Below are 11,632 nucleotides of genomic sequence, written 5' to 3'. Positions count from 1 at the left end.
TGTGTGTGTGTGTGTGTGTGTGTGTGTGTGTGTGTGTGTGTGTGTGTGTGTGTGTGTGTGTGTGTGTGTGTGTGTGTGTGTGTAGACTGCAGCAGGAGCGTGTGGAAGCGGCTCATATTGCAGAATTGGCCGTCAGACAGCTGGAGGAAGAGCACACCACGCAGATCATCATTGACACGAAAACTGAAGAGTCGGACAATGAGGAGCAGTAAGTCACAAACTCAGATAAGGAACCATGTTCTGTGTTTGTTAAGACTGAGATCTCGGGTGTGATAAACCACAAAGTGGCTAAAAAAGTTATTTGCGACCAATGCTCTGTCTCTATATCTCTCATACTATCCCTTTCTCTCTGTCACACACACACACACATACAGTGTTCAGAATTCACCTGTTCACTGTTTGTTTTACAAAGACTGCCACATATCCAGGAGGAAGAGAATGAAGAAGATCCAGAGTAAGTGTCTCCCCTCCTTTCCGCTCTCACTATTTGCTTTTTGCCAGGGTCCAAAATTAACACTCGTCAAATAACAAAAACAAGTCATAATAGTCTTTGGCTTAGAATTAGAGCTAGCTTTTTGTCTATTTCTATTAGCTTTGTGGCCATCTATATGCTTCGTTACATTACACTTCATTACATACATGTGCATATTCCTTGTTCTAACCAAAATAACATTACGATTTACAAAATACGTTTTTTAAGTTTTTGAAAGAAGATTCTTATGTTCACCAAAAATACAGTAAAAACAGTAATATCCGTGTTATGTTATTATAATTTTAAATAACTGTTTTCTATCTGAATATATTTTAAAATGCAATTTATTTCTGTGATGCAAAACTGAATTTTCAGCATCATTACTCCAGTCTTCAGTGTCGCATGATCCTTCAGAAATCATTCTAATATACTGATTTGGTGCTCAAGAAACGTTTATTATTAATGTTGAAAACAGTTGTGCTGCATAATAAATCTGTGGAAACCATGATGCGTTCTTTTCATAAAGAACAGCATTTATTTGAAACAGAAACCTTTTGTAACATTATAAATGTCTTAACTGACAATTCTGATTAATTAAATGCATCCTTGCTGAATAAAAGTATTGATTCGTTTTTCGATACCAACTCGACATCCCCTGTAAACAGCGCCGACATGAAAAGGTATTTTAGACTGGCCTACATTAGTTTGTGATTATTAAGCAGATTTTTCCTACATTATACCTTATGCTACTCATATTCTACTATAACACTATCTAAGATGTGCCACAAAAAGTATTTACTAGTAGACTTTTGTTATGCTACCCCACTACTGCACTAACAGCTGGGCTACTGAAAAAATAAATTAATAGCATTGCTACTTTTAGTACTTTTAGAGGATGTATTACCACTCTTTCCATTCTTTACAAGCAAACATAGGTGAAAGGAATACAAAAGTTGAGGTGCTGTCAAGACCAGCATTGTCACCATCATACAGTTTGTTGCATTTGCTGGTAGTCCTCAGGAGAGAAAATGAGAATTTGCTGAACATTTACTCACCCTCAGGCCATCCAAGATGTAGATGAGTTTGTTTCTTCACCTGAGAAATGTAGCATTACATCTTTTGCTCACCAATGGATCCTCTGCAGTGAATGGGTGCCGTCATAATGAGTCCAAACTAGGGTTGCAAAGGGGTAGAAGATTTCCGGAAACTTTCCAAAAATACCTGGAACATTCCAAAAAATCCTGGAAAGTTTCCAAAATGTCTGGAATATTTCCGAAATTTACTGGAAATGTTCCACTTTTTTGCAACCCTAGTCCAAACAGCTGATAAAAACATCACAATTAAAACACAAGAAATTCACACCACTCCAGTCCATCAGTTAATGTCTAGTGAAGTGAAATGATGTGTTTGTAAGAAACAAGTCCATCATTAAGGCATTTTAACTTTAAACTGTAGCCTCTGGCCAAAATACGAGTCCATAATAGAGCTTCATCCAGTGAAAAAGTCCATCTCCCGTTGTCTCTCACATCAAAACCCACCAACATATTTGTTTGGAGCTGTTTTGAACTGTTGTGTGCATATTTCTCTTCTGATTCAGAAGAGAGGACTTTTTCTCCCGAGAAAGTAATATTATTTAGAGGACTCGTATTTTAGTTGGGAGCAAAACTTTGAGGTTCAAAACGTTTTATCACTTTCTCTTTTACTGGAGATTACTTGTGGATTATTGTGATGTTTTTATCAGCTGTTTGGACTCTCGTTCTGACGGCACCCATTCACTGCAGAGGATCCATTGGCGAACAAGTGATGTAAAGCCACATTTCTCCAGAGTTGTTCTGATGAGTTGGATTTGCCTTGGCTGGCCTGAGAGTACATACATTTTCATTTTTTGAATGAACTATTCCTTAAACTGTAATCTCTTTATGAAAGATCCTAAATAGCATCATAAATCGGCTGAGTACAAATGTGATTGTCTGTCAGAATTTTGAGAATCCAATAACTTGTTTTTGTCAGCTCCTTTGAGTTTTATCTGGTCAACACCTGCAGATCTGATTGGTGGCTAACGAGCCTCTGAACGTCTGGGATTGACTGGTTGTGTTGCCATGACTAGACTTCTGCTCAAACCCCTTTTTCAGGAGCCTGGTGGATGTCTGCCCAGCGGAGCCTTCGCCACACGCGTCTGAGGTCTCAGATCAGGCACCACAAAGTCCGCCACCACCGCCTGTGACCAGTCAGCCTCAACGGACATCTTTACCTCCTGATGCTGACCAGGTAACATTGCTTAAAACAATTTCAGAAGTTTCAGAAGGTATTGTAACTTTTAGAAAGGAATTGATATTTATTTTCACCAAGTCAACATCTAATTTTTAAGACATTATTATTACCGTATTTTCTCAAATATAAGCCGCATGTTTTATGATTCTAAAACGTGCTGCGATTTATATTCTATAGTGACTATCACTAAACAAAACGCACACATTTGGATTTGTTGAATGAGATAAACATGAGAATATGTATAGTGCTTATAATGTTTGTAAAGGTTTTATGTTATTTACATTATTTCTGAATATAATGATCAAATATGACTTGCAGTATATCTTTTTTTCTCTCTCAACAATGCAATTTTGACCCTGAGCAACTTATAGTCAGATGCAACTTATTTTTCAGAAATGTACTATTTGAAATTCATTTTTTATGATGTAATGTTTACTTGTGATAGCAAAGCAGTTTTATACATTTATGCTTTTATCGAAAGAAACTTACATTGCATTAATAAATTCAAGGTACAGTACTGTATACATTTTTAGCAATTCATTCGTTCCCTGGAAATCAAATCTATTGCATTTGCATTGCTTACAGGAATGCAATTATGAATTATATTATTGAAATGAGTTCATTTGGTGCTTTAGAAACTATTAAATTAATGGGATGAATGAGAGAAAATTTTGAATATCTATTAAAAATACTGTTAAAATAAAAACAGAAAAAATAGTAATAATTCAAAATGTAAACAAAAAGTATAAAATGATACTAATATCAAACTGTATCTAATGAGGAGCACTCATCACTAATGAGATCAAAATCACTTATCACTAAGATTTGGTTCATTAGACTTGTAGAATGTGATCAAATATAAAAATAAAATGAAAATATAAAAAATATTTAAATATACATATATGTTTGACAAGAAAATAATCTTTGTCTTAATGCAAATTATAATTTCTTATTTTTGTCTAGTTTTTCAACTGAAATATGCTTTGGCCATTGATCTATCCTGCCACTTTAAAATAATCAAATCATAAAACTCCATGCATTGTAAAGTCTTGTTTTCCTCTGCGCTGTGTGTGTGTGTGTGTGTGTACTCATAGATGAGAGATGTATTTGGAGCTGCTACTACAGGTGAGGCCTATTACAGACACTGTGTGGACAGCACTGTCAAATACATGAGCTCCCACAGGATCCCCCACGAGATCCAGAACCGCATCGAGATCTGGTACAACTACACCTGGACGCCGAATTACACTGCACTAGATGTTTGCATATGATATGTGTGTTTTGGCTGTGTTTCATGATCCGTTTGTCTTCAGATGAACAGGAGTTACTCATACAGCTGCCAGATAAGATGTGTCTGGACATCGCTGCAGATGTCAACTACAGCATTGTCAGCAAAGTGGCGCTCTTTCAGGTGAGTATCTATTATTTCACTTTTTTCTTTCTTTCATGAACACACACACACAGAATGACAAAATACTGTATGTCCAGTTTGAAGGTTGTCTCAGTAAAGGTCACACCATGAAAGACCCTTTTATCTGTTAGCGTTTTGAACTGACTCTTGTCCCGCTCGGCTCTGCCGGTCAGGGTGAGATCGGCCGAGAGATGTACATCATCAAAGCTGGAGAGGTGCAGGTGGTTGGAGGGCCTGATGGGACGACGGTGTTTGTGACTCTGAGAGCTGCCTCTGTGTTTGGAGAAATCAGGTGAGTGATAATTATTGAATATGACAGCTGAATAACATTGCATGTGATCTAATAGGAAATGTACTACTTATACTATTATTTTGTATTATGCAACAGCATTACCTACTACATTTGCCAAAATATACTATATCCCACAGTGCAATGTACTCAACTTGACCTAAAAAATCATTTTTGTACACATGCACTCATCATCATGTAGTTCCTGCATAATCGTATAAACCTGTGTAAGGTTCTCTCCTTTTGGGGACATGAGAGATATTTTAAAGAATATTGGTAACCAACCAAACATTTTTGGTGACCATTGAAATATTTCATATCTTCTTTTATGTTCCAATGAAGAAAGAAAGAATTACATAATTTTCATGTTTAGGTAACAGTGATGAATGAAGCATTATCAAATGCAGTTTTCTTGTTGAAAAATTTAGTTTTCGACTTTTGAATAGAATGCAAAGATAAGATTTGTTATGTGATATATTTTTGGAATATCACTTAAACTCTGATTGGAAACGCTAAGATGGACATACAGTAAAATCGTAAAATACATGTTAAGAATGTATGTGCACAGTTTAGGTGGATACATATTTTTTTTATCTGATGAGAAGGCATGCAAAAAAACTATGGAAACACATTTACCAAATAAATTCCTCAGTGTGCAACAAAAAACTCATGAGACTTTTTTTCCTCAACCAATCATGTGATTGGATAACTGAACTAACCAGCACACCATCTCAAATATTATTTTAATCATTTTGAAATGCCTGAGCCAAAGTCTGTCATCAAAATGATTTGGTGTAATCACCTCTCATATGATCGGGCATCTGAACGCAAGATAGCATGACAGCATTCGTTACTGCATTTCATTTGGCAGAATTCATTTATTAGGTAGGAAATTACAGCCACAGGCTTTCCCAGTTGCAGCAACTTTCATTTTTATTATTGAAACTTCCACCAGTTTCCCAGGAATTTATGATTTTGTTGTTTTGAACACATGAGATGGAAACGGTGCAACACTGGATGGAAAAATAGCTAGTGTGAGAAAGATAAATCATGCTTTATGTGTGAAAAGCCAAACTCTGACTGTTTTTTATGTGTGTTCACTCCATCAGTGAACAGGCAGAGATCTTAGTGCACTACCCCGAGTCCCAGAAGCTGCTGCGCAAGAAGGCCAAGTGAGAGGGATCGGAGCTCGAACCTCAACCAAGAGCCCCAGCAATCCTTACACACACACACACACACACACACTTCATCCAGCGCAGTGGTTTGAGCCATTTACAGCTCTGTATCACACTCACAGATCTCTGTACTGTAGATTAGCCATGTTTGCCTTTCTCTCTACGTCCTTCTTTCCCCTTACTTTCTCTTTAATGCAAGGAGGAACCTGGGAGATTAGTGTTTGATTTTGTTAGTAATTGAGATACTGAAGAAGGTAAACGTAGTCAGACATGAGTCGCGTGATGCATTCACCCGTGAGACCAATTTACTGTGTGTGTGTGTGTGTGTGTGTGTGTGTGTGGTGAATGATGTTATCTTAATGCTTGAGATCCTGTCATCTGATGTCATCTCAAACCCTACTGAGGTCCACTTCTTGTTAGAGTCTCAGCGATGCACATGCTTGCTTACAACTCAACTTTCTGTCATCCTAATGAGTTTGTCTTCTTCCATAGGAAAATGTTGACCAAAGATAAGAAGCCTGCAGATGAGAAGGGCCAGGCTAAAGAGACGGGTGAGGTCATCCCGCAGCGGCTGGAGACGCCCAAATTATACAAGGCTGCACTGGAGGTTAGCACAGGAGAGACTTTTGCCAAGCTGAAGGTGGCATATAAGGGAGCAACTCTAGAGGTAATTTATATCCCATGTTACTGTATGATGCTTTAGGCCAAAAACATATTTTGAAGACAGACAAAAACTCTGGCTAAAAATCAGATAACTGAAAATCTTGTACTCCACTATAAGAACTGGTGCCTTAAGATGCATTGTAATAAATAAACAATATCAAATGTCATTGGTCCTAATGTGTCTTGAGACCAAACAGCATTTACAGCGAACTTGAAGTGATGCATCTAACCGTATTTGACATTTATGCATTTGATTGATTTTCAGTTAATAATTTAAATGTCAACTTAAGACTTGAATATATGATCGGCGGTGTTATTTAGATTTATCGACTGTTTAACTAACCTTTGCTGATTTAACCGTGGTTAGCAACATTTTCTTCAAACATTTGCTTCACCTTGACAGTAATTGGCTTGAAAAGAGAAAACTGACCATAGAAGGTGACTAAATTAGTTCAGTAGTCAGAATATCATGAATATGATCAACTTCATATCCTCATCTTGTTTGTTATTGTATGTGAATTAAAAATGGGGACAAGACATTTTTGCAAGATTTAGTTTTTTAAGTGTTTTGGGTTTCATATACTATTGTTATAATTAACAATTATTATGATGTTTGCAGGTCAAACTGACCCTGAATGGTTTTAATACAGTTCACCAAAAATCACAGTATGAAAAATAGCAAATAGGAACCATTGCAAATAGCAAACAGATCAAAACAGTATCATTTTACAACAAAGTTGTGGCTTTACAAATAGACAAAATAAATGAATGAGAAAATAAATAATAAAAACATATGCTAAAATTACTTTAAACCTTTTTTAAATCGTATTTAATTTTTCACTTTCACAAACTGTGAATATACTGTATACCGTCATTTTAAACTTTTCAATGTTATTTTATGTTTGTGCTTTTGGAAATGGATCTTTGCTTATCCCTAATTAGACATTTTAGGCTCATTTTGAGCACAAATTATGTGCTTTCTCCAAATGTGCTGTAGTTGTTGCGTGTACTGTTTAGTTTAGATGTGTGTGGGAATTACTGTGTTGTGACACCAGAACCTTCAGGAACTTTTAAAACTGTGTGCAAAACAATCCCACGCCCTGTTCAGGCGCTGTTATATAGCACATACAAACAGTATTACTTTCATTTAACATGAATAGTTAGTATGTGACTACCTTGAAACCGATAAAGGAGTCGCTTTTGATAATTGATGATAACAGCGCTCTGTTCTTGTGCAGGTAAAGTTCTTCATGTCTAAAATAGTGCAGTTTGTTGACATTTGTCCAGTCAGGCCCCTTACTACTTTTATCTGTTCTCTCTCTCTCACTCAGCCGTCCACTCCTGTCTCCGGCAGGACCTCCACAGCTCCAGTGCCCCCTCCCTCCCCCATGCACCGCCGTTCACCCATTCCCCGGCCTCGCGTCCCGGATGAAGATGACATGGTATCAGAGACCACCGACAGCACCATGATCATCCGCATGACTGCCCGCGTTGAGGGAGAGGAGATCCTCTCTGTGGAAGTCAGTCCCGGAGAGGGAGTGGAGGAAGAAGAGCCGAGCAAATCTGAAGACTAGTGAGAGAAAGGATGAGGGCAAGGACAAAAACCAGAGTAGGGATAGGGTAGATAACCTGAAGAAAAGCCCAATGCATACAACCCTCATCATCCTTTCTGTTTTAGCATGTTGGTGAAAGTCCTAAACATGCTTTTCAACCAATTTTTGGAGAATCTCTAGGCACCTTTTCAGAAAAGACCCATACTGTAAATTCCTGCAAGAACACTAGGCTTCCAGTGGTTTTTCTAGTAAGCTCAAGTTTTTGAGGCATTTGAAACAAGATGATACACAATATCTAAAGGACTTTCATTTGCGTAGATGTTCTCTCAAGAGGTGAAAAGTATTACATTTTTAGAGGGGCACTGCTGTCTAAGGGTGTGTTTGCACTTATAGTTCGGTTCTCTTGGTTCTTTTGGTCTGGTTCAAAAAGTAAATGATACATTTAGCCCTGGATTGCACTGTTTAGATGTCATTTAGATGTGTGTGGTCTGTATTGCTTTCATATTTTTCAGTCGAACCGCACCAAAGACCTGCCTTTTCATGGGGTCTCAGTCTGCTTGTTTGGTGTGCACCAAGGTTCGAGTGTCAGCATTCAGACTTATTCAAATGAACTACACTAACAGAGTAATCGCACCAAATTTTCTTTTAACCAAACCAAATCTGCCAAGTGTAAACATGCCCTAAATATTATTTGAAAGTGAAGTGAGCTTCTGACAGGTATTCCAGAAAGAAGAGTTAACCCACTGTCATATAAACCCCAACTCTTTCTTCTGGTTATCGGTTCCAATAACCGGGAGTAAGTTCAGTCAACTCGGAGTATGTTCACGGTGAACACACAAAGACATTCTCAAAAGGAATCCGCATGAAAACAGACGCTAAGAAGAAGTACACCATAAGTTTTTGTTTAATAGCTATTATTATTGTTATATATTGCCTAACCTATAGGAGGTTTTGCAGTCATCTCATGTTTTAAACTTTTTTTATCACTGCGAACAAGAATTATGTTGTTTGTTTGATACTAAATTTGTAAATTAAGAAAAACTGACTCAGCTAAAAATAGTCAGTGCTTGCAAAAATAATATGGCTGTTTGAGTTTGCTTCCACGTTTGTTGTAAGGTGAGATCACATTTATTTTTTATTATAGAAATACTTTATATAGAAAATGTCTTGTTGAAAAAATTTTTTTATAAACATTGCTTTATGTTATCATATTGCTTTACAAAAAAAAAAAAAAGATGACTATATATATAAAACATTGTGTAAAACCTGTCACTCCCATTGAAACCTCCGTAATAGGGAACATATATACTGAATGTTCAAAGAATTACTTGCTATGACTACTTAAATTCCATGGAAGTTATCTCAGTTTTTGGAACCGAAAGTTGAGGTTATCTGTTTACTTATCAATAAACTTACCCGGGTATGTGGCATAACCTGCTTTCTGGAATACCCCCTGAGCCACAACATTTCCTGAACACTCCGCCAACTGCCATTGGCCAGATAAACGGCTAGCCCCGCCTCAAACTCACACCATTGTTTGCATCTTTCAGTGGAATCAACCTGTTGGCTCACCTATAGTTGTCACTGTATGTTATGCTGGGATAAGTAAAATAGTCTAACATTGAAAAATTAGATATACATCACCTTAACTTCCCTTTAAGGCCTTTGATGTTTAGGACTGAAGGGTCATTAGGGTCAGCAGAACTGTGTAATGGAAAGTAATCTTGACTATTTTCCACAGCACACGCTGCTCTAATTCCAAGACTGCCTGCTGCTCTGCATGTTATTCCAACATCCTGTCTGTTACTGCCTTAGCGGATTCCCTCTGTACACCCGCTTTTGTACACAACTTTACACACACAAGCATTGTCCATTTATTTCTAGACAAACTATACATGTTAAAGAGATAGTTCAACCAATTCTGTGTGGTTCCAAACCTGTTTAACTTTTTGTAGTTTTAAATACGAAAATTATTTAATACGTTAAAATATTTTGAGAAATGGCTGTGTTTTTTATTTATTTATTTTTATTTGTATGTTTTTCCTTACAGTGGAAGTCAGTAGTCGCCAAATCAGCTTGGATGGATAATAATGGCAGAACATTCATTGTTGTGTGAATTATCCCTGTCTAGTTGCATTAAATACACTTTAACATTGTATCAGTTGTGATGTTACAAAGTAATATTGTGATGCATTACCATCTGAAGGCAATTTCCATGTTTTATTGGATATAACTGTTACATTTATAAGGTAAGTCTAGAAAGCTAGACTTTGTCTAATTTCTTTCAAAAGACTCGTGAAAAGTCACATGGTGAAAATACCCCGCTGATATTTCCATGTGCTTTGATATGTACTAGGAGTACTAATCAATTATGATTGATTTTTCAGTGTTTCCAGGTCAGTTCGTGCTGAACTTCTAGTGTGAACAGGCACCAAAGAATCTATAAATGGAAAGATACTGCATACTTTTAATTTGCATTTGTTGAGACTCATTCATTCACGTCTCAGACAGCCCTCATTTTTTTCATAAGAGGCTAGAAGAATGGGCAGGAATTAGGTTGATTGCATGTAATAGCTGTTCTATTTTTGTATACAGAAACGCAAGCATGATTGCCTGAGCCCTGTAATGAGGCCCACTAACTACTCTTACAGTATAGCTTACTTTTTGGTCCCGGGGAGGAGGCCTACCCATAAAGATTTCATCCCAGGTGCTGTGAATGTAAACTAAGCCCTGGATGTATGTGGGAAAAATCATAAAAAAGTGAAATCTTGTACAGGTCTAAATGCTCCTGGAAATCACTTGTCTATATGAGACACAGACTCAGACAGGAAGAGCACAGGAAGAATGAACAGTTTTTCATTGTTCCTTTCTTGCTCCAGAAGACCAGAGGCAGGAAATATGTAAAGGTGGGAATCTGAGAGACAATACTGGGTTTGCTAACTGACTGCAACTACACTTTACATTAAGGGGCTGTTAAAGGGGTAGTTCAGCTAAAAAAGAAAATTCTGTCATCATGTACTCACACTCTTCTTCTTTTTTTCCATTGAAGTTAATAGGGTCCAGTAGTGTTTTAAACTGTTTGACTTTCATTGTATGGACAAAAACATTTAAAACATTCTTTAAAATATTTTCTGCAGAAAGAGTCAAACAATTTTGAAACAACATGAGGGTCAGTAAATGATGGCCGAATTTTCTTTGTCGGGCGAATTATTTCTTTAAGATGTTTCCATTTGTATGTAAACTAGTGAATTCAATGAGCTGCAAAGCGTATGTTATATAAGCTGTTCATCTTGCAGCTTAAAGGGATAGTTCACCCAAAAATGAAAATGTGATGTTTATCTGCTTACCCCCAGGGCATCCAAGATGTAGGTGACTTTGTTTCTTCAGTAGAACACAAATTAAGATTTTTAACTCAAACCATTGCAGTCTGTCAGTCATATAATGGAAGTGAATGGAAATCACAGCTTTGAGAGTAAAAAAGAAACATACACAAACAAAACCAAATTAAACCCTGCGGCTCGTGGCGATGCACTAGTGTGTAAAGACACAAAACGATCGGTCTGTGCAAGAAACCGAACAGTATTTATATCGTTTTTTTACCTCTGATGCACTACAATGACTGAACTGTCCTGAGCGCGTCCTCGACAGCCGGCGTGTGACGCGTCGTCTTCTTCTTCTTACTTTACGGCAGATCGCACACTTATAAGTGCATTGCCGCCACCTATCTCTCAAATGGACCATTGACACTCTATCTACAATCTATTAGGAGTGTCAATGGTCCATTTGAGAGATAGGTGG

General features: G+C 37.2%; 1 protein-coding gene across 6 annotated transcripts in view; it reads left to right on the top strand.

Annotated features, from left to right (window-relative positions):
- Positions 1-11,632, top strand: part of kifc3 (kinesin family member C3) — a 67,395-nt gene that overhangs the window by 1,861 nt on the left and 53,902 nt on the right. For 5 of the 6 annotated variants that reach the window (XM_016261952.1, XM_016261933.1, XM_016261938.1 and 2 more), the window contains exons 2-3: positions 86-208; positions 6,111-6,285. In XM_016261952.1, the coding sequence (XP_016117438.1) occupies positions 86-208; positions 6,111-6,285 (298 nt within the window). Of the gene's footprint in view, positions 1-85; positions 209-4,815; positions 5,616-6,110; positions 6,286-11,632 lie in introns of those variants that run through there. The other variant, XM_016261965.1, reaches the window with a different exon arrangement.

This window comes from Sinocyclocheilus grahami, unplaced genomic scaffold (assembly GCF_001515645.1).
Source record: "Sinocyclocheilus grahami isolate Dianchi unplaced genomic scaffold, SAMN03320097.WGS_v1.1 scaffold31.1, whole genome shotgun sequence".
Classification (NCBI taxonomy): Eukaryota; Metazoa; Chordata; class Actinopteri; order Cypriniformes; family Cyprinidae; genus Sinocyclocheilus; species Sinocyclocheilus grahami.
The sequence above is the reverse complement of the archived record's forward strand: the minus strand, read 5'-3'. Positions and strand labels throughout refer to the sequence as shown.